The sequence below is a fragment of the Tupaia chinensis genome, unplaced genomic scaffold (assembly GCF_000334495.1).
Source record: "Tupaia chinensis unplaced genomic scaffold, TupChi_1.0 Scaffold000115_1, whole genome shotgun sequence".
NCBI classification, from domain to species: Eukaryota; Metazoa; Chordata; class Mammalia; order Scandentia; family Tupaiidae; genus Tupaia; species Tupaia belangeri.
The window spans coordinates 5736804-5760193 of NW_006159579.1; the positions used below are offsets into that span (position 1 = coordinate 5736804).

A 23390-nucleotide genomic window follows, 5' to 3' on the forward strand; every position below is an offset into this window, starting at 1 on the left:
GAAGGGAAGGATGAGGCCAGAGACTGGAGGCCGTGATGGTAGCCACCTGGAAGAATTGCACCCACTCGCTGTGACAGTAGGGGAAGGGGCCTTCCAGGGCTTCAGGCAGCTGGTTAGGATCCACGTGGTAGCTGAGGGCCTTCAGTGAGGTCAGCATCTCCACCTGCAGACAAAAGAAGTGAGTTAGGAGGACCAGGGAACTCAGTGTGGGGATGGACATTCAAGAAGATCCAGCCCAGATCCCTACCCTAGTACTAGGTAAGATTAAGCTCCAGCTCTCAGCCTTTTGGGCAATCCTTCTCTAGAGGATTTGACAAATCCAAATGTAGAACCAGAACCTGGTTAAGGAACAGCAAATAAACAGCACTCATATTGCCACTCTCTTAGCTTGTGCCCAAAGCAGACATCATCAATCGATCCTGGTGCTTGTTCCCACTGAGCTTGCTTTCTAGGGAATCTCACAAACTGATCAAAGTTGGCCCTTGTGATGAAAGTTCTTTATAATCTTTGTATTGATCTCTGGTGTCCCACCAAGGTGCTGTCTTCTTGGGACTGGTAAAATAAGGTCGCTAAATCCTAACAGTGTCCCCTAATAAAGGAGGGGTTAGATGACTATTTCTCCTGGACAGTAAAACTTGAGGTTTATGCTGGGAATTGCTCTAGATACCAAGCCAATCCCAAGGCTTGTTATCCCTACTACTCAAAGTGTGCCCCATGGGCCAGCAGCACCATCATCGCCCAGGAGCAGAGCATTTTAGAAATGCAGAATCCAGGTTGGCTTTGTGGAGCAGCAGTAACGTACTACTCAAGAGAAGCTCACACGGCGACCAGGGTTCAAATCCCTGCCCTGATCAGCCTGAAACATACTGGGCATACACTCGAGGATCCAGAATCTGACAGGCTGGAGGGCTGGAGGAAGAGGATTGCTATGTGATTAGGCCCTGTGGAGAGTGCTCATATATTTCTCTTGCTCACGTGTGCATGCATGAGCTCTATTGTGAGTTTTTAAAACGTAAAGAGGAGCCAGCAGGTGGAGTGGTGGTTAAGGTACTGGACTCCCACATGGCTGACCATGGTCTGAGTCCCAGACCCTGTGGCTTGAAAATCATGCTGGGCACGTGTGCATGTGTGCCCTGAATCCTGAGAGGAGACTGGAGGAGAAGGGATTACGGCATGGCCAGCCTCCCTAGGGGATGATTTCTCACTTTCTTTCTCTCTGTCTCTCTCTGGCAAGGTGATAATCTTAAAAAAGTACAGTAACACAGAATCCCAGCCCCCACCCAGAACAACTTCATCAGAAGCAGCACATTATCAAGGTCACAGACACGTGAATGTTTGGAAAGCACAGCTCCAGTTCACAACGTACCTCTTTACTACCCAGGAGGAAGGAGACCTTTTCAATCACTACTCAAAGAAGGGCAGAGGGCTGGGCACCCACGCCCATACAGTGCCACGTATATGGCACTAATTAAAAGGAGCTGCAGGGCACTTCCCTGCAAAGTCCCGAACCAACTCTACGTCTGTATTAATTAGGGAGAGAAAAGCAGGAAGAGCTGGGCTGGGCTGCAGTGTGGAAAAGAAGACCAGCTCTGTGTCTAGCTTGCTTAAGCCTCAGCTCCCCCATCTGAAAAGAAAGGGGTAGGGGCCGACCAGGTGCAGCTTTGCAGTACGTTGCAAGCCAGGTGCACCTCTCAGTCGCAGGTCAGTGCATGCCAGGAGTTGCTAGGACAGCCAAGAGAGCATGTTCGATGACTGGTCTGCAATGCCTGCTCTGGGGGCAGGACCCAAGACCTGCAGTGCTTGGGCCTCCTCCACACTGCCCTATGCTAGGTTCTCACCCGGCTTCTTCTCATTCATGGAGTCTGCATTCTTCATCCCTGACACCCCAGCTCAGCTCGAGCCCAGGCACTCTTCCCTTCAACCCCCAGCACTGCCTCCCGCTCACCTGGACGTCAGGTAAGGCCTGCAGCTGGAGGGCAGCCTCCTTGTCCCCCAGGAGGAGAATGGCCCCGATGGAGGCTGGGAGCAGCACCTGGGAATGAAAACCACTGCAGAGTTGCTCCGCCCAGGACTTCACTGAGCCCTTTCGTTTCCTCCTCCTCCCCACTAAGGTACAGGCAAATGGGCCACAGGGGTGGCGCGGCACCCCCAGGCCTGGGGTTTTTCTTTTCTTTTCTTTTCTTTTCTTTTTTTAGAGAGGCTTTTGCTATCAAACATGTGTGCTCACCAGAGAGACAGAAAGAGGGAAATCGCCCTGAGTGGATGGCCACGCCACAATCCTTTCTCCATTCTCCTCTCGGGATCTGGGGCACACATGCATGCATGCCTGGCGTGAGTTTTAAGTCACCGGGTCCAGGATTCAAACCACCATAGACTACCTAGGAGCCCAGCGACATAATCATTATGACATCTACAGGTCCCAGGCCTGGGGTTTCTGTGGGATGTGTTTGGAGAGTGAGTCATGGGAAGTCAGGAGAGCAGCAGGGCCAAGCCGTGCTGCAGACCTTCCTAGATGACCCGCCCCTCTGGGCCTCAGTTTCCCCATCTGTAAAGCAAGGAGGCCAGACCATGACGTAAGCCTCCATTTACTCTGCTGCATTTGGCTGGTTAGGAGTCTCTTCCCTCCATCCTTCTTCTTCTTCTACTTTTTCTTTTTTTTTTTTTTTTTTGAGAGGTTTTTGGTATAGGGTGCGTGCGCTCCCCAGAAAGACAGAGAGAGAAAGTGAGAAATCATCCTCCCAGGGGAGATGGCCATACCACAATCCCTTCTCCATTTTTCTCTTGGGATCTTGGGCACGCACGCACACACCCACGCGCCAGTGTGAGTTTAAGCCACCAGGTCTGGGACTCGAACTACGGTCAACTACATGGGAGTCCAGCGACATAGCCATTATGCCAACTGCTGGTCCCCCTCTGTCCTTCTTAGATCACAGGGTTTCTATGCTCCACTCGGTGTGCCACATCCCCCTGGCCACAGGGACTGCCTGATGGAGGGACACCTGAGCCAACAAGGCCCAACGAGACACAAGGAAACGCTGGAGCTGCAACCGAGAACGGTGCTGCCTAAGAATAGCACCCTCCCAGGAGAATGGGTCCAGAAATTGGGAAAGGAGCCAGGTCCTGGTGACAATATTTGAGCCCCTAGATCAAGCCATACTTGAAGCCAAATTTAACTCCTGGATCATCTAGTTACATAAATGCACGACTTTCTTTCATTTTTAAGCCTGTTTGGGCTGGCTTTTCTGTTAGCTGCCACTAAAAGTCTCTGCCTGGAGGTCCTGGTTCCAAGTTCTGAGTCATTCAGGCTCCAGTCGGGAGTCCCCGGGTGGCTCCCAAGACTTGCTAAGCCAAGGCGCTCCATCTCCCCCTTACCTGGGTGGCCTGCAGGGCACGGACCAGACCAGGATGCAGGGGCTGTTTGCTGGCATCAATCACGACCACCAGCCCCTTGGCTGCATCTTCGGACCTGTGGGTGACACACAGAGCTGGCAGTCCTGCTGCGTGGCCTGGGGCTGTCGGGGAAAGACCTTGTGGAAGGGGAAACTGGCTGCTAGAAGCCTTGATTTACTGGCGACCTCTTCATCCTGCAAGCCCGAGTTCCAATGCCCTCCCCAGAAAGCCCTCCATGGGGGAAACTGAGGCACAGAGAGGTGAAGTGGCAGCGAGAGGGGGCTGTGACGCCAGCTCTCTGACTTCGCGTCCCAGGTCTCACCAGCCTCTGTGGACTTGTCCCCCGGCCGCCATGCCTGGCGTGAGTTTTAAGTCACCGGGTCCAGGATTCAAACCACCATAGACTACCTAGGAGCCCAGCGACATAATCATTATGACATCTACAGGTCCCAGGCCTGGGGTTTCTGTGGGATGTGTTTGGAGAGTGAGTCATGGGAAGTCAGGAGAGCAGCAGGGCCAAGCCGTGCTGCAGACCTTCCTAGATGACCCGCCCCTCTGGGCCTCAGTTTCCCCATCTGTAAAGCAAGGAGGCCAGACCATGACGTAAGCCTCCATTTACTCTGCTGCATTTGGCTGGTTAGGAGTCTCTTCCCTCCATCCTTCTTCTTTGAGAGGTTTTTGGTATAGGGTGCGTGCGCTCCCCAGAAAGACAGAGAGAGAAAGTGAGAAATCATCCTCCCAGGGGAGATGGCCATACCACAATCCCTTCTCCATTTTTCTCTTGGGATCTTGGGCACGCACGCACACACACACGCGCCAGTGTGAGTTTAAGCCACCAGGTCTGGGACTCGAACTACGGTCAACTACATGGGAGTCCAGCGACATAGCCATTATGCCAACTGCTGGTCCCCCTCTGTCCTTCTTAGATCACAGGGTTTCTATGCTCCACTCGGTGTGCCACATCCCCCTGGCCACAGGGACTGCCTGATGGAGGGACACCTGAGCCAACAAGGCCCAACGAGACACAAAGAAACGTTTGCAGAGACCTCTGAGAAAAATAATCCCTCATTCTTTCCCACTGGATGGAAACAAGGACCACGCAAAGTTAGAGCTGCCACCGAGAACGGTGCTGGCTAAGAATAGCACCCTCCCAGGAGAATGGGTCCAGAAATTGGGAAAGGAGCCAGGTCCTGGTGACAATATTTGAGCCCCTAGATCAAGCCATACTTGAAGCCAAATTTAACTCCTGGATCATCTAGTTACATAAATGCACGACTTTCTTTCATTTTTAAGCCTGTTTGGGCTGGCTTTTCTGTTAGCTGCCACTAAAAGTCTCTGCCTGGAGGTCCTGGTTCCAAGTTCTGAGTCATTCAGGCTCCAGTCGGGAGTCCCCGGGTGGCTCCCAAGACTTGCTAAGCCAAGGCGCTCCATCTCCCCCTTACCTGGGTGGCCTGCAGGGCACGGACCAGACCAGGATGCAGGGGCTGTTTGCTGGCATCAATCACGACCACCAGCCCCTTGGCTGCATCTTCGGACCTGTGGGTGACACACAGAGCTGGCAGTCCTGCTGCGTGGCCTGGGGCTGTCGGGGAAAGACCTTGTGGAAGGGGAAACTGGCTGCTAGAAGCCTTGATTTACTGGCGACCTCTTCATCCTGCAAGCCCGAGTTCCAATGCCCTCCCCAGAAAGCCCTCCATGGGGGAAACTGAGGCACAGAGAGGTGAAGTGGCAGCGAGAGGGGGCTGTGACGCCAGCTCTCTGACTTCGCGTCCCAGGTCTCACCAGCCTCTGTGGACTTGTCCACCGGCAGCCTGGAAGCCCTGAGGCAGGGCCTGCTATGGGGAGGCCCTGGTGACTGGATGGAAGGATACGGAGCTTCTCTACTTCGACCCAGTGTGGGGTCCAGGGATCTGGGCCTAGAGGGTGAAGGAGGGGATGGAGCCGTCAGGGGGCCCCACCCCTTACCTGGGGACCGAGCACAAGTAGGAGAGCAGCTTGGTGACCTCCGGGGCCGTGCACCACGGGGCCTCCCAGGCTCCCTCTGTAGTGGACACCAGAAGCAGGGGCCGCCCTGCCCTGTCCCGACCACCTGGAGGAGAAAAGGTACATGTGAGCAAGGGGATCGCTGATGGAGCCTTTGCCCGAAATGCCCTTTCCCTCCTGTAAACTCGGAACTCCTATTTACCCTTCAAAACCCTGAGAAAAGTCTTCCCTGAATCCCTCCTCCACGCAGAAGCAGCCTCACCCCCCACCCCAGACCAAATCACGAACGAGCTCTGGGGTCATACAGACAGGGCTCTAAGTCCCCCATCCTCAGTGGCTGGCCGTGTGCCTGGGGGCAGGTCAGTGCTTCTCCGCTGTCTCCTCATCTGTTAAACGGAGCTAATAAAACACGGAGCTTATTGGTTATGCTGAGGTTTAGAGGAGACCGCTCCTGAGAAGCAGTGCACCCACGGCGGGGCTCGCTGAGTGGTGGCCATCACAGCGCTTGTCCTCTCTGCTCTGCCCCGAGCCTCCGCTGTGGTGAGCGTGCAGCCTGCGGCCACCAGTCACTGTCGGTCCTTGCACACTTCGGCCGTGGGTTCTCCACAGGCTACTTCCTGTTCCAGGAATCCGAGCTGTGTGCCCCACTTTCCCCACAGGGATCCTGAGGCCTAGGCCCGGGGAGTCAGCACAGCCCATCTGCACCGGGAGGGCGTGGCGGGGAAAGTCCAGCAGGAGGAAAGGAGGCCCAGGACTCTACAAACTGCACCTGTCCCACACCCCACAGCCCTGCACTCCAGAATCATCTCATCCAGGGCGACCCTGCCATGACCGCCACGTGGCACAACCTTTACAGCTCGTGAAGCCTTAGATAAACTCAGCCACCCTCCCAAGCGCTGCCCGGCACAGAGGTCCAACCACCTGGAACAATCGTTTCCACGTCTCTTCAGAATTCGACGTTATTTAAAATTTAAAATGTACATTTGTGAGCCAGCTCTATAGCCTAGTGGTTACAGGGCCAGATCTTACATGACCAACCATGAGGTTCCAACCCTAGCCCAGGTGGCTTAAAAAACACGCTTAGGGGCCAGCAGGTGGCATGCTGGTGGAGGCGCTGAACTCCCACATGACCGACCGCAGTTTGAGTCCCAGATCTGGTGGCTTGCTTTCTCACTTTCCCTCTCTTTCTCTCTCTGGTGAGCACATGTACCCTACAGCAAGTCTTAAACATTAGAATAATAACCAATAAAATTTAAAGACAGAAACACACACTGGGTGCATATGTGTGTGCACCCCAAATGCTGACAGAACTGAGAAATAGAGAGGAAACTGCAGCATGGCCGTGCCCCTTGGGAAGCGCCTTCTTCCTCTCTCTACCTGTCTCTCTGGCCAGCACAGGTGTTCTCTGGCAATAAGTCTATATGTACACACATACCTATTTGTGTGGTGTGTGTAGATACATACACATATCAGAGGACTTCAGAATGTTCATGGAAAGTAAACATAAAAGATGAATTTTTTTCTGGTGCAAATAAAAAATCAGAAATCCATGCATAATGGTTTCATAAGACACGTTTCCGTGAACTTTTTGAAGCGTCCATGTATATGTGGAAATTTTATATTCCCTTGATGTTATGGGTTTGACTCTTGGCTTCTGTTTGTAAATTTCAAAACTAGATGAAAGATGCCAAAATGTTAAGCTTTAGTAAACTTGGGTAAGAGGCCCATGGTGTCGGTGACACTCTTCCGTGTTTCCGTATGTTTGAACAATTTCATAACAAAAGGTAAGAAAAGAAAAGAAATATCAAAAAAGAAAAGTTAAGAAAAAGACAAAAGAGAGTCCGGCAGGTGGTGTGGAGGTTAAAGCTCTGGACTGACCACACATGGCTGACCACTGTTTGAGCTCTGGACCTGGTGGCTTGCTTTCTCCCTGTCCCTCTCTCTCTGTCTGTCTCTCTCTGGTGAGTGCATGTGCCCTATAGCAAATTAAATAATAATAATAAGTTAAATTAAATTAATTTTTTTTGAGAGTTTGGCTATAGGGTGTGTGTGCTTGTCAGAAAGACAGAGAGAGAGAAAGTGAGAAATTATCCCCAGGGGTGATGGCCACACGGTAATCCCTTCTGCTCCATTCTCCTCTTGGGATTTTGGGTGCACACACACACGCACCTGGTGTGAGTTTGAAACCACCAGGTCCAGGACTTGAACTGTGGTCAGCCATATGGTAGTTCAGTGACATAAACACTATGCCATCTGCTGGTCCCAAATAAATCATTTTTATAAAATAGAAGGTTTTTTTTTAAGTGAAATAATTAAACCATGAAAAAATGTTATAACTTGCAAAGTTGGAGGTGTTTGTACATGTCCCTCCAAAAATCTTATCATGGTTATTGAGTCCTATAGATGAGAAAATGCCACCTCATGTCCCCAGGTCCATTGTACTGGCCAAAAAATGGAGGCATGGAGCAGGGCAACAGCTTCCCAGGCCCCCGTGGGCCTTGGTCCCCACCCTATCTAGGGGATCGGGGTCCTGCCTGATTCACCCTTTGACCTGGGCCACATGGAGAGATGAGCTTCTGTCTGCTGTGAGCCTGGGGCTATGCCCAATCACAGGTCTGATGGTACTACTCTCCTGCTCTAACACCTTCTGTGGCTCTTCGTGGCCTTGAGGAGAGTGTGCCAGCTTCCCAGCCTGGCACTGAAGTTCCCTAGCCTGCGCACTCTTCCAGCCTTGTTTCACACACTGTGTTAGGGGTTACATCTCCCACCTCCCAAATCCACGTGCTGAAGTCGTAACCTAATAATGCTCCCGTTTGGAGATAGGGTTGTTAAGGAGGTAATTAGTGACCTCTTCCAAGTCTTTAAGGAGGGCCCTAATATAATATAACCAGGGCCCTGACAAGAGAAGATCTGGACACAAGGAGATGGCTGTGGAGGACACAGAGGGCAGGCAGTCATCTACACACCCAGGAGACAGGCCTCCGAGAAGCCAGCCTTTCCACACCCTGACCTTGGGCGTCCAGCCTCCAGAACTGGGAGGAAATACAAGTGTGCTGGCCAAGCCCCTGCTCTGTGGTACTCTGCTGTGGCAGCCCATGCAGACCGGTACACTACGCCTCCCCTCATCACCTGTGGCCTGGCCAGAAAGGGCCACCTGTCATGCCCTAGACCAGCTTACTTTGTTTACTCTGTCCCTTGGCCAAGTACTCACTTACCTCCCATTCCAACCTGGTGACATCCAATCTCCCTCATCTCTCAGTACCCAGCCAAGATGCTGCCTCCTCCAAGAAGACTTCCTTACTCTTTTTTTTTTTTTTGGAGAGGTTTTTGCTTTAGGGCACGTGCGTTCGCCAGACAGACAGAGAGAAACAGAGAGACAGAAAGCGAGAAATCATCCCCCAGGGGGGATGGCCATGCTGCAATCCCTTCTCCTCCATTCTCCTCTCAGGATCTTGGGCATGCACGGACACGCACCTGGCATGAGTTTTAAGCCACCGGGTCCGGGACACGAACCTTGGTCGACTATGTAGGAGTCCAGCGACATAGCCATTATGCTAACTGCTGGTCCCCTTACTCCCTATTCTTCTAGAAGCCCTTCCCTATCCCCAGGTTGCCATAGCAAACACAGGCCTCTATCAGCTCCTGCAAGACTCAGAACTCCGTGGGTGTCCTCTGGGTTGCATTCCACTGGAACCCGGCCTCAGCACAAGACTGGGTGAGGTCACCAACGTCTGCGGTGGACTGAGGACTGGAGGGTTGGAGCAATGCCTCCCAACTTCCAGGGACCTGGAGATCTGCCTGGAACACACAGTCTGTTTTAGCAGGCCTGAGGTTCTGCATCTCTCTCTCCCTAGCTCCAAGGTGAGGCTGATGTGAAGGGTTACCAGACCACACTTGAAGGTTCCAGCACCCAGCCATTCCACACCAGGACACAGCAATCCCACGATCAGCTCATGTGTCCCGTTCCCTCCGAACTCTGCCTTCATCAGGACTCTGCACACAGCCGAGCTCACTGCAGTGGCAGGTGGCTGTCTACATGATTTGCTTTCGGCGAGGTCAAAGAAACTCCTCTGCTCAAACTTCGCCTTCACCTGACAGCTGGCACCAGAAACATTATCACCAGCGCCTCAGAGCCCTGGCTTGAAACCGGTTGTACACACTGATGTAAGTCTCAGGTGGGAATGATGGGGATGGCAGGCAGAGTGGTGGGAGTAGATACAGGTTTCTCAAAGCTGCTGAAAAGCATGTACCTGCCAGCAACAGCAGTCACTCCAAGGGGGGGCAATAAGAGGTAAGAGTCATTTAATTTGCCAGCAATGTAAAGCATTTTTTATATCCAAGCAAGTGTGAATGCATTCTTAATCAGAATGAGAAATATACAGAAGTTTGGAAGACACAAAAGACTTCAAAGATAAGTATAGAGTGGGACCAGCAGTTGGTGTAATGGCTATGTCACTGGACTCCCATGTAGTCGACTGCAGTTCAAGTCCCAGACCCGGTGGCTTAAACTCACACTGGATGCATGTCCGTGTGTGTCCAAGATCCTGAGAGGAAAATGGAGGAGAAGGGATTGGGGCATGGCCATCCCCTCTGGGGGGTGATTTCTCGGTTTCTGTCTCTCTGTCTCTCTCTTTCTTTCTGATGAGCGCACGTGCCCTATAGCAAAAACTCTCCAAAAAAAAAGATAAGTACAGAGAAACTGAGAGTTCAGGTGAAGTCCCCAGCCCTGACCCCTATTCGCTCTCTCCTACAGCATGGATTTTTGGTAGAAAGACTGAGAAACCCTCCTGAAAGGCTTTGTGCCCACGGAAGGCAGAGTAATGGCCCCCAAGATGTTCATGCCCCAGTCTGAAGAACCCGAGAAGATTCAGGTTCTGAATCTTCTTTCTTTTTTCTTTCCTTTTTTAAAGAGTGATTTTTGCTGTAGAGTGCAAGCTCTAGCCAGAGAGACAGAGAGTAAGAACTCACTCCCCAGGAGGGATAGCCATGCCACAGTCCCTTCCCCTATGATCTCCTCCTGGGATCTTTAGCATGCACGCGCATGCCCCCAGCATGAGTTTCAAGCCCTGGGTCCAGGACTCGAACCATGGTTGGCCATGTGTGAGTCTAGTACCTTAACCACTGTGCCACCTGCTGGTCCCTGAATCTTGTCATATGCAGATATGGGTGGTAGGGTAGGACCTGGAGATGGGGAGGCTATCCTGGATTATCCAATCTAATCCTGTGAATTTTTTCAGGCAGAGAACTCTCCCTGGCTCTGGTCAGAACGAGGTGAGGAGATGGTGAAGGGCCTGAGAGATGCAGCTTGCTGGCTCCAAAGATGGAGGAGAGCGTCCAGAGCCACGGACTAAAGACAGCCTCTGGGAGCCAGAAAAGGCAGGAGATGCACAATACCCTGAAACCTCCAGGAAAGAACAACCCTCTATTTTAGCCCAGTGAGACCTGAGACCCATGTCAGATCTCTAACTGCAGAACCATGAGATAATAAACGTGTTGTTTGAGCCGCTTGGTGCTAATTTGTTATAGCCACCGTAGACAACGAGGGCCTGCTAGAACACAAGCCCAGCCCGGCGTGGGAGCAGTCACTCACACCTTAGAGCTGGCAGTTTCGTCCCTAAGGACAGATGGTTATGGAAAGCTGGGGGCGCTATGGTACTGAGGCCAGGAGAAGGTGAGGAAAAGATCTGGAGAGGGGAACCGGGATGCCTACTTCCCAGGACTGCCCCGGGGGCAGCGTCTGGCCTTGGAGCACAGACTGTGGGGACTGTGGGGACTGTGGGGAATGTTTGGGCTATAAGGAAACCCTGATGGAGGCAAGGGAGAGGCAGACAGACCACGGAGGAGACAGCTTCAGTATGCAAGAGATAGTATTGGTTTGAGCCTGGGTGGTGGGAACTATCAGATTCTGGGTGTGATGTGATGGGTGAGCTGGCAGGAGGCATCGACATCAAATGTGGGTTACAGGAGACAGAGCAATCAAGGAGGGAGCTGCCTTCTCTCACCGTCATGAGGAAGGATGAGAAGACTGGAAAGTGTGGAGCGGTATGAGATCAGGGGTCCACATTTGGATGTGTGAAGTCAGAGGAGCCTGCGAGGCAACTGAGGGACATCGAGGAGACGGTTGGAAGGGCCTAGAGTTCATGGGCAGGATCCGAGCTGGAGCATCTGGTGCAGGGCTGTGAGCATGCAGATAGCAATGGAAAGAAAGGCACAATTTCCTAGATGAGACCTGCTAGAAAGTGGGAGGGATGGAGCAGAGAAGGGGACCAAGGACTAAGCGTTGCAGATGAGGAGACCGCAGTGGAGGTGGAGACGGGGTGGCTAGTGAGGCAGGAGGAAAGCCAGGTGAGTGTGAACTGAAAGGCAAGTGATGTAAGCATTTTAAGAAGAAGGGGTGCTCGCCTGTGTCCAAGGCTGCAGACAGGTCAAGGACAATGAGGACTGAGAATTGACTACTGGCTCCAGGAACACGAAAGTCACTGGTGACCTGGACAAGGCCTGTCTCAATGTCAAGGAGGAGAAGGACTTCTGATTAGTGAACTGTTGAAGGGAGAGGACAGAACGTGCACGGCAGGGGCACAGACAAGACCTCTGCAGAGCTTTGATGTAAGTAAAAGAGAAGAATGGGGCCAAGGTGGGGGGGGAGGGCTTAGTTCAGACGATGGGAATGATCCAACCGAGAGGAGGAAAGGTGCCCAGCTGGGGAAGAGAGGAGACGTGCTCCAGTGGCCAGGTCAGCCTTAGATAAGGAACACAGATGGTAGATCCACAGCAGAATGCTGGCACGTGGGCACAAATGCCATAGCAGTGCAGGTGGAGGCAGGAGTTGGCACTTCCTTTCGACTGCTTCTGCTCACTCCATGAGACCAGAAGAAAGGCCATCAGTGTAAAGTCAGGGAAGGCGTAGAAGGTCAGAGGAGAGAGAAGCTCTGAGGTCATCGTTCAGGACAGTGGGGGCGTCATTCGGGACTCAAGAGGTGAAACGAGATCTACGGGTGAGAGGTTAGATCGACAGGCCGAAGGTCTTGGGAGATGAAAGGTTGTTAACACCGGGGGAGCAGGAGAGCTGGGAAGAGAGGGAGCAGTGATGGAGGGGAGGGCGTCCTGGCGCTGGAACCAAGAAGGGAGCACTGAGTATGGGGCTGGCCATGGGAGGAGGAGTTTGGTACATAAGGACGAGATCACTAGACAAGTTCCTCAAACAACAGGAACCAAAAGCACATCCATGTGGATCCTGTTCACTGACCCAACAAACACTTTTTGAACACCTTTGACACATGTTTTGGGATGTATACTATGCAGGGGGACTTGGAGCCCATCGATGTATGTTGTAACTCACAGGAATTATAAAAATAATTGTGGAGCGACAGTGAGCCAGGTCCTACCTGCCCTCCTCTCCTCTTACACAAGTAGGGGCCTGAGGCACAGAGAGGGCAAATGGCTCCTTTGAGGCCACGCAGGGAGCTGGTGTTAGAGACGGAACTACGGTGAAGGTCTCGTTTCTCCCAGAGCAGGATCCTTCAACGTACAAAGTCTGAACCCTGGGGACATAACTGCCCTAAGAAGATCACGAGATTCTATGTGTACCATTAATATGGGAACAAGCAACAAGAGCTTCGGCAGAGATGACCGGGAAAAGGACAGATGACGCTCTCCAGGAGCTACAGAAAGACAGGGCCGTGCCCATGGTCCTGCGAAGATGTACGAGCCTACACGATGAAGCAGAATGGCAGGACAGCCCACTCTCAGAAAGCTCTGTGGTCTCTCCTGCCCCCAGACCTTGGCACACGCTGTTCCCTCTGTCTGGAACACTGTTCCCAACCTTTACCTGGTTAACGCCCACTGGACGACTGAGCCTTACATGACTTCCTCCAGGACCTCTCCCAGCCCTCCACTTGGGCCAGGGTTACTTGTGCTCGCACGGCCCCCTGGACTTGCCCATCATCGCAGTTTCCTTAACACTGGCTTATAATAACCTGCCATCCAGCCTGTTGAATGTTCGCCACTAGATACAGGTTTCCTGAGAGTACAGAACACGTTAGACTTGTTCTCAGATGAGTCCCCAGTGCCAAGGCTGAGCTCTGTGACTATTTGGTAGAATGATGAATAAATATTAAGCAGGAGTGATAATGCTTCTGTGTCAGATGTCGTGGATTCCTCCCCAGCGCCCCCAGCAGTGGACTCCCAGGCTGGAAGTACCGCCGTAAATGGCTCACAGGGGCCCTTCTCTGAACTGTCCTCGGCTGGGCCGGCTAAGGGCTCCCCCTGTGACGCCAACTCAGGGTCCGCCTGCACTTAGTGACTGACAGAGCCAGGATCAGCCTGCAGTTCATGGCTGGCAAAGCCGGGCAAGTAAAAGGCCAGCCCTCTGAAGATGGTGCCAGCTCTGTGCTGTAACTCGATCTCCAGACTCCCCCCACCATCCGGCCCCAGCCTGGCTCGGTCCTGTCTCTGCCCTGTCCTCTGCCCTCCAGCCCCTTCTCCCGACCATTCTCCAATAAAGTCACTCTCCACGTCTCAGGCATCCACCGTGGCTGCCTCAGTAGAATATGGAGAATGGGCAGATGAATGAACAGACAGACGGAAGACAGACGGAAGACAGACGTATGGACAGATGAGCAGATGCCTCTCTTCCACCCATCAGCACTGAGGATGCCCTGGGATGTGCCCCCACCAACTCCAACACCCTCCTCTCCACTTCCACCCTTCCCCCTGACCCCCCAGAACCTGGCAGGCACGCTATCCTGGAGTGGAAAACTTCAACACCCACAGCCCCAATCTTGGGCTCAGGCCCTGAGGGCGCCTCATCCAGGGCGGGGCCTCTCTCTGGGGGTCCTGCTGAAGCTTCTGGGAAATCAGCCTTTTCCTCAGTCAATGGGCCTGAGTCAGCAGCTGAGCCAGACGTTCTAGTCTGAGTTGTTCCAGCTGGGGAAAAACAACAACAAAGAAAAGGATGTTGAGCAGAAGGTGGATTTTCTAAGGACGAAATGTTTCTCTTTCAGCTTGTGACTAATAACCCTCGCTTACAACTGTCGATCTCCTACGATGCGCCAGGCGTTGTGCTAAGCTCCTTACTTCTGACATCGCTTTGAACTCCTAGGACAACTCTGTGAAGTCGGTGAGATCGCCATTGCACAGATAGGGAGACCTGGAGTCGCACAGGTTAAGTACTCGGCCAGCGTCACACAGCCACGCAGCTTTGCGGCAACGCGGGGTGTGAGCTCAGGCATTCACAACACAGCCGCAGGCCCTTGCCCAGCTCCAGACCCATGTGGCTGAGGCCCTGTAACGTGCTACAGTGTGTACCACACCTCTGAAATTAACCAGCCTCCACCTGGAACCTGATCTCAGCCCTGTCCACCTGTGCAAGGAGACGCCTTACCTTTTACCGCGGACTTGGCTCGGGTGGGTTTAGACGCATAGAGAGAACACAGGACCTTCCAAGGCCCATCATGCTGGAGCGAGGCTTTCTCTGGGGGCCCAGGAGTTTGTCTCTGCCCTTTCAAGAAGGAGAATTTAAGTCCAGGAGTAGGAGACCCAGAAGGGGAGGTATTTTGACTAGAGCAAGCCATGGGCTTGAGAAGCCTCCTGTTTCCCTGTTTGGTCTTCTTCTCCATTTTTGTTCTAGAAACTGGAGCTGCAGGGGAAGCTGGAGACAGGCGAGGAGAAGAGGCTCGTCTTGGTCCAGGCCTGAGCTGGCCCACAGTCTCTGGGTGTCCCAGAGGTCCCTCAGTCTTAGAGGTAGCTGGCTCTTCTGAGACACCTGCCCCAAGGCTCCAGGCATCATTCAATGGGTTATCAAGGACATTGACGTAGGGCCCTTGGGGCTGCCATTCTGGGTCATGGGTGGAGGCTTTACGGTTGGTCTTTCTCCTCAAGCCCAAAATGCAGGGCTCCCCCTCTGAGCTGGCTGGCTTTGCCCATTTTTCCAAGGAAGGTTCTTCACTGACCTCTGGGTCAGGCGGCATCCTTTGAGAGAGAGGAATTTCCTCAGTCCCAGAGAGCTCCTCTAGTGCTCCCGGAGTACACCCACTGGCTGTCCCCACCCCCTGCCTGGGACACTCTGCTCTGCTCTCTCGGGGAAAGTCTAGGAGAGCCACGTAGTCTCCCTCCAAGTCCTGGAAGCTTCTGGGAAATCAGCCTTTTCCTCAGTCAATGGGCCTGAGTCAGCAGCTGAGCCAGACGTTCTAGTCTGAGTTGTTCCAGCTGGGGAAAAACAACAACAAAGAAAAGGATGTTGAGCAGAAGGTGGATTTTCTAAGGACGAAATGTTTCTCTTTCAGCTTGTGACTAATAACCCTCGCTTACAACTGTCGATCTCCTACGATGCGCCAGGCGTTGTGCTAAGCTCCTTACTTCTGACATCGCTTTGAACTCCTAGGACAACTCTGTGAAGTCGGTGAGATCGCCATTGCACAGATAGGGAGACCTGGAGTCGCACAGGTTAAGTACTCGGCCAGCGTCACACAGCCACGCAGCTTTGCGGCAACGCGGGGTGTGAGCTCAGGCATTCACAACACAGCCGCAGGCCCTTGCCCAGCTCCAGACCCATGTGGCTGAGGCCCTGTAACGTGCTACAGTGTGTACCACACCTCTGAAATTAACCAGCCTCCACCTGGAACCTGATCTCAGCCCTGTCCACCTGTGCAAGGAGACGCCTTACCTTTTACCGCGGACTTGGCTCGGGTGGGTTTAGACGCATAGAGAGAACACAGGACCTTCCAAGGCCCATCATGCTGGAGCGAGGCTTTCTCTGGGGGCCCAGGAGTTTGTCTCTGCCCTTTCAAGAAGGAGAATTTAAGTCCAGGAGTAGGAGACCCAGAAGGGGAGGTATTTTGACTAGAGCAAGCCATGGGCTTGAGAAGCCTCCTGTTTCCCTGTTTGGTCTTCTTCTCCATTTTTGTTCTAGAAACTGGAGCTGCAGGGGAAGCTGGAGACAGGCGAGGAGAAGAGGCTCGTCTTGGTCCAGGCCTGAGCTGGCCCACAGTCTCTGGGTGTCCCAGAGGTCCCTCAGTCTTAGAGGTAGCTGGCTCTTCTGAGACACCTGCCCCAAGGCTCCAGGCATCATTCAATGGGTTATCAAGGACATTGACGTAGGGCCCTTGGGGCTGCCATTCTGGGTCATGGGTGGAGGCTTTACGGTTGGTCTTTCTCCTCAAGCCCAAAATGCAGGGCTCCCCCTCTGAGCTGGCTGGCTTTGCCCATTTTTCCAAGGAAGGTTCTTCACTGACCTCTGGGTCAGGCGGCATCCTTTGAGAGAGAGGAATTTCCTCAGTCCCAGAGAGCTCCTCTAGTGCTCCCGGAGTACACCCACTGGCTGTCCCCACCCCCTGCCTGGGACACTCTGCTCTGCTCTCTCGGGGAAAGTCTAGGAGAGCCACGTAGTCTCCCTCCAAGTCCTGGCTGGCCACACTGTTCATTCTGAGGGCCACCTCCCCAGGCCTGGCCTGCTCTACCTTGATAAGTCCCGGATACTTGTGTCTGTGTGTCCTGCCCTTACCCTCGGCCATGCTCTGGGCAAGAAACTCCTGGGTGCCTGGGGACCTGGCCTGGTGTGGCCCTGGAGAGCTGCTCACATCCAGTGCTTCTAGTTGAAGGGACCCACAAGCTGGGGAGAGGACATCCATGGCTTGGGGTCTGGCATCCACAAATTCTGGGCTGGTTATCTTGGTCCAAGGCACAGGGACAACCCCATGTTCTGAAGCCACCAGGCAGTTGCGAAGGGGGCTTCCCTCAAAGTCATTGTTGATGGCCTCCAGCCATTCTTGGGTGAAAAGTCCAGGATAGGCTGACTCGGGGACAGGCTTCTTATTCACTGTGCGGAGGTCCAGGGAGAGGCACGTGATCATGATGCAGGCAGACTGCTCCTCCCGGGGCTCGACTTGGAGGTAGAAGTCTCCCTGGCGCAGTAAGAGGGGGTTGAGGGGTGCCAAGTGGACCACAACCTCATCCCGCAGACAGAGCGGCCAGCCTTCGTGCAGGAAGAGGCAGTGCGAGTAGGGGGCCTGTGGAGAGAGGGTGGCATCAGGGAATCGGATCCTGAGAGACTCTACCCTTGGACCTGCCTCCTTTCCTCTCCCAAAATGAATCTTGGATGGGACCAGAGACCAAGGACCAAAGCAAGGCCACACTCCGAGGGTCACGTTAGGGGCGCCTCTCTTGCCTCCGCCTAGCCCCTGCCTGACCTTGAAAATGCTCGTTACCCCTGGCCCAGGGGAGGCTAGAGTGCCAGGCACTAATCAGCAAGTACCTTTCCCTTGACAGTCTTGCCTGGCCAGTGTGCCCTCCTCCTCCCCATCTATCTAGAACTTCTCCCATCCCAGCTCAAGTCAGCCATCCAGTTTAACAGCCAGAGTTTAGACAAAGGTCTAAATGGCTAATCTGTGTGAACTGCCAATTGTTTTACTTTGAGCCTCCATTTCCCTCTCTACCAATAGGAAAGATACACATCAGTGGGGCTCGCTGGTGCTGCGTCAGTAAAACGCGACACTCTGCAAGGCTGACCCACGTGGGAAGGTTCTGGGTTCATGTGTGAAGACATCCCTGAGTACACTGGGCATGTGTGTGCCCATGATGCAGGGCTGGCTGACGCTGGGAGGGACACTGAGACCCTTTTGGAGGTGCTGTCTCTCTCTCTTGCTCATGGAAGAGATAAATAAATAAAACTTTAAAAGTACATGTCAGTATTACTGGGTTGACAGGAGGATTAAGTGGGAAAAAGACATACATGTATATATGGTCCGAGTGAAGGAGGATTCTGTCTTTGTAGCGTGTCCTGCCTAAAACACTTTTCTCTCTGCTTTGCCTCAGGAGTGGTGTCCCTAAGATCTGGGATTGAGGGGGATCTCCAGGGAAGAAAGTGAGAGTCGTGAGTCTCAGGGCCTCCAGGGACGCTCTGGGTCATTCACTACTTCACTTCAGCCGGGGCAGCCTGGTAATGCCCACAGTGCCAGCCCCAGGTCAGGCTCCTCAGGGCCAGGGGACCCCCCCACCCCACAACGCCTCTGTTCAAGCCTTCCTACTAGTGAAAGTGCGAATGTAACTGACTCCTGGGTGTCAGAGGCTAGAAGGTCACATGACCGTCCTGCCTGTTTAAGGGCTAATATCATCTCAGGCAAATGATGCCACTTGGAAAACCATCCACAGCCTCAGTTCTTCCTGTGAGACAGCACCCACCCCAGCCTCCCTCCTCGGCTCACCTCCACTCCTGTGGGAGAGCTTGTCCCTGGGCCTGTGTCCCTCCCTCCCAACTTACACAGGCTGCTTCGCGCACTTGCTCACACAGGCGCTTGGCAGGGATCAGGAAATCCAGGAGGAAGCTCAGCCCGTCCCCTTGGAAGTCAGAGTCTAGGAGCCGGAACACCTGGCCCAAGATAGTGGGTGCTGTGGCCTCAAAAGGAGGATAGAGGCCCGCTAGGGCATGCTGGATGGCTGTGTCCAGGGATGGAGGGTCCTGTGGGGGACAGGAGGAAAGGATGCAAAGAAATAGCAGCAACAATAAGGGTAGTGGCCACTTCCCATGACCTTCCAGGCCCCATGCGACTATGGCTGCTAACTCTCTGACCTCCTCTCCTACCCCTTCTCCTTCGCTCTCTCTCCAGCCATGTAGCCTGCTCTCCTTTTCTTCAAACACACTGGGCACAATCTCACCTAAGGGCCTTTGCACTGGCTTTCTCTCTGCCTAGAATACTCTTCCTCATTTCCTCACTTCCTGCAGGTCTTTACTCAAATGTCATCTATAGATCTAAGGAGGGATGGAGGAATAGGGGAAGCATTCAGGTCAGGGTCAAAAGCAGAGGAGGTTAGCATCCTTCAAATGCCACCACCTGACTGCCACGCAGACCTACAGACCTGTAGCTTGAAGCAGAGCCACCAGCGAAGCCCAGCCTGAATCCTTCACATGGACCACATGCAGATGTGTGAGCGATAAGTGATGGTTGTTTTATAGCACCAGGTTTGGGGTGGCTCGTTACACAGCGATAACTGATTGCTATAGGTCCAGAGCTCCAGACTCACGTGTGCAGCTGCCTCCCAGAGGCCTCCAATTAGCAGATGTCCCTCAGACACTGACCATTAGCACATCAAATCCAACTCAGCAACTTCTGAAACGTGCTCCTCCCCCATCCCTACCTCAGTGATGGCCCCACCGTCCAGTCAGATTCCTCGGCCAGAGAGCTGGAAGGCAACTCCTTCAGACTCAGGACAGTCCTCACTCCTTCCAGAAGGTCTTCTCTGACCTGCTGCCCACGCCCAGCCCAGGAGGTCAGGTCCCTTCCCTTTCTGAGCCTCTTTGCTCATGTGCAGATTATGGACTAAGTTTGTTTTATTTTGTTTCTGAAAGATTCATGTCACTTTCATGATTTTTAGCATCTTCTCTACCATTTCTTCTCTTAGTCCTTACTACTTTCTCCAAATGTGCTTACTTTCTAGAAATTTACATAATTATATTTTAAATGGAGACTATATCATCATACTGGTTATGAGAATGCAAACTATCCAGGCTCAAATTCTGGTTGTATGGCCTGGCCTCTCTTTCCAAAAGTGAGACTGCCAAGCATTAGAAAGGCATTCGAGGCCCAGGCAGGTAGTGAACTCTGTTGCACACCAGACTGCAGTGCTGGAGCCCACAAGGCAAACTGTGAGTTCGAATCCTTTGAATGGCCTGAAAACACACTGGGAACACATGTTTTTCTCCCTGTCTCTCACACACCATTATTAAAAAGAAAGAGGTATGTCACAGTGGTTAAGCCCTGTGCCTTAGGAGCCAGACCCCGCATAGCTGACTGTGGTTCAAATCCCAGTCCTGGAGGCTCGAAAAATATGCTGGGTACGTGTGAATGTCCCTAAATTCTGATGAGATGGAGAAATAAGAGGAAAAAGAGGGACCAGCAGTTGGCATAATGGCTATGTCGCTGGACGCCCACGTAGTCAACCATGGTTCGAGTCCCGGACCCAGTGGCTTAAACTCACGCCGGGCGTGTGTGTGTGCATGCCTAAGATCCCAAGAGGAGAATGGAGGAGAAGGGATTGCAGCATGGCCATCCCCCCTGGGGGGTGATTTCTCGCTTTCTGTCTCTCTGTCTCTCTCTGTCTGGTGAGCACACGTACCCTATAGCAAAAACTTCTCAAAAAAAAAAAAAAAAAAAAAAGAGAGAGGAGAAAGAATTGCAGTGTGACCACAACCCATGGGGGAGGGTGTTTTCTGTCTCTCTCTCTCTCTATGACAAGCACATGGGCCCTTTAGTAATTAAAAAAAAAAAAAAGGAAGGAAGGAGCGAGAGAGGGAGAAAGGCATTAAAGACATCACTGGAAGGATGGTCTACAGAAGATCGGAGAACTGAAAAGGCCTGACAACTACATGGTTCCGTGGCTCCGGGTCATTGGTTTGCAGTCTGTGACAAATCCTCTATCCTAATTAGTCTGAATCTTAATCTCTGAGGAAACAAGGAGCTAAACTATCTCTGTGTTTGTTTGTCTGTTTGTTGTTTGAGGAGGAGGAGCAAGTTGCTCGACAAAGACAGAGAGAGGAAAAGGGAGAAAGTAGCCCTCGCTGGGGCACGGTCACACCACAATCCCTTCTCCATTTCTCCACCCTGTTGGGATTTGGGACATGGACACACACGTACCGGCATGTTTTTTAGGCCACCAGGGCCCAAAATTGAACCAGAATTGGCTATGCGAGATCCAGCTTCCTTAACACGAGGCCATGGGGTTGGCCCAACTATCTGCCTCAATGCACCTCAGTTTCCCCATCTGCAAGTGGGGGTTCTAGTTCCTACCCTGTCTAGTCCAGATGACTGTTCAGGAGATACAAGGAGATTACAGATGTAGAGCATCCTGGGAAAGGTAAAAGGCGCGGCCGCTGCTGTTCTCGCTCTTCCTTCACTTATTTTCACTCAACCTGTCAGACGAAGCGCAGCACCCAGCCTCTGTGCGGACACACCCTCCCTTCCTGAACCCACTACACCACCCCCACGATAACATTTGCGGGCACTTACTGTGCGCAAAACCCTCTACTCACATCTTCTTGCTTAGCCCAGACCACGCTGCTAGAGGCTAAGCACGAACACCCCACTTTACAGGGAAAGAAACTGAGACTGACCTTGCTCAAAATTGCAGAGAAGAGGAGAGAGGCAGCGCCGGGACCCACTCCAGACAAGGGTTGGCCAAGTCCACTCTCTGCCCCTTCCGGTGTCTTGTCTGCCGGTGGCCACTGCCCTCCAGGGTGGCCTTTCTGGTTCCCCTCCCTCTTTCAGGTGGGGCCTGAGGATGCTGTTTACCTCTGAGGCTGGCAAACTGGGGTGCCCTTGGCTTTCCCAAATTGGCTCAGGAATCTGAACTCTGTTGCCGTGTATGGGGCAGCCAGTGCCAGGGAAGAACGTTCCAGGTTGACAGGACTCGCGCCTTTGGTCAGCTCATTACCTGCTGCAGGCCTGCCCCCAGGGGCCCACAAACAGTCCCAGCTTTGGGAGAAGTACACAGTAAAGGGGGACCCAGGCAGCTGCAGGGAGAACACTGGCCCCTCTCCATTCCAAACCAACCAGGCAGCCCAGCCTGGAACCACAGGAACCCTCGCGCTGTTGGCCAGACACAGGCCCCTCCAAATGATTTCTGTGAAACTTAATAGACATGTTTCCATTCCTTCCCAGTGAGCACAGCCACTGGGCCTTTTACTACTCCTTGGCAGGAGCTGCGGCAGGAGCAAGCTGGTGTGAAACTAAAAAGGAAGAAGGTCAGGCCAGCCAGACTCAGCCTCTCCCCTAGGACCCAGAGCCAGAGGAGAAGCCCAGCCAGGGGACCAGCAGAACTGGCGGCATCTGACCTCTATAGGATGCTCATGACCTTCTGGACAGAGCCAGGAACCTTGCCTTGTACAGTGTCGAGGGACGTGGAAAATGACCTGCTCTCAGCTGTGCTGTCTGGGCAGGGAGCGTGGTGTCTGTGCACTTACTGCTATTTCAGTGTCTTTGCAATGAGCCTCTGTGTTTTTTTCTACATTGTGCTATTAAGGTGCATGTGCTCACCAGAAAGAGACAGAGACAGAGAGAGACAGAAAATGAGAAATCACTCCACAGAGGCCATGCCACGATCCCTTCTCCATTTCCCTTCTTGAGATTTTGGGCACGGGTGCATATGCACCCAGCGTGTTTCTCAAATCACCAGGTCTGGGACTCGAACTGCACAGTTGACCATGTGGGATCCATATATCTCAACCACCATGCCACGGGCTGGTCTGAGCCTCTATTTTTATTGTAATCTTACACATTATTTTTATCAAGTAAAATAAACAAATAGAAAATGTTCATGTTGATGCATTTTTTACCTACATAAGGATCCCTGTAACTATTTCCCAGATCACTATGCGAAAGAGTTCCACCTCCCCAGAAACAGGCCTCCTCCCAGCCAAGTCCCCCACCTGGAAACGCTCCTCTGACTATCATAACATTTAAAGAGAAAATTTCCATACAGTATGATCTACAGTATGTGTGAAAACATGTGTGAGCCTAGACGGTCCAAGTAAACGTTACGTGTTAACTGCAGTTACACCTAAGGGCCATGAGGGCAGGAGCCTCCTCCGAGGGCAGCCTTTTGATTGTCTTTACAGTTTGCTGGATTCTCCAAAAGTTCCCTAACCAGCTTGTACAGATTTTATAATCGGGAGGGAAAAAAAATAACAGTGCAAGTGTGTGTATATTTAAGGCTAGCTCCTTTTTAAATGGTCTCACCAGATGTTGTTAGCTGGGTCTTTTGAGATATGAGCTGAACTTTTCTTAAAGGCCCAGAGTCACGCACTTACTCCAACAGGCAGAGAGAGAGATGTTTGTATCACTTAGCACTGCCAGCTTCTCCCTCCTCATCGGGAGGAGAGAGGACAGAGAAAAGCGAGGTGGGCAGGGCCCTTGGGCTGTCTTCAATCTCTGCTCTGCTCTGTGGCAGAAATACCTGGGGAGGGTGAGATTCTGCCCAAGACTCTCCAGGTGACCTGGCTCAGCTTCCACCTCTGTAAAAGGGAAGCA

General features: G+C 52.7%; 1 protein-coding gene across 1 annotated transcript in view; it reads right to left on the reverse strand.

Annotated features, from left to right (window-relative positions):
* Positions 1-23390, reverse strand: part of KIAA1755 (KIAA1755 ortholog) — a 41710-nt gene that overhangs the window by 13573 nt on the left and 4747 nt on the right. Inside the window, exons 2-8 of the mRNA XM_006144126.3 lie at positions 18629-18826; positions 16037-17378; positions 14101-14298; positions 5356-5479; positions 4833-4926; positions 1946-2032; positions 47-163 (exon numbers count right to left, since the gene is read on the reverse strand). Coding sequence (XP_006144188.1) covers positions 47-163; positions 1946-2032; positions 4833-4926; positions 5356-5479; positions 14101-14298; positions 16037-17378; positions 18629-18826 — 2160 coding nt within the window. The remainder of the gene's footprint in view (positions 1-46; positions 164-1945; positions 2033-4832; positions 4927-5355; positions 5480-14100; positions 14299-16036; positions 17379-18628; positions 18827-23390) is intronic.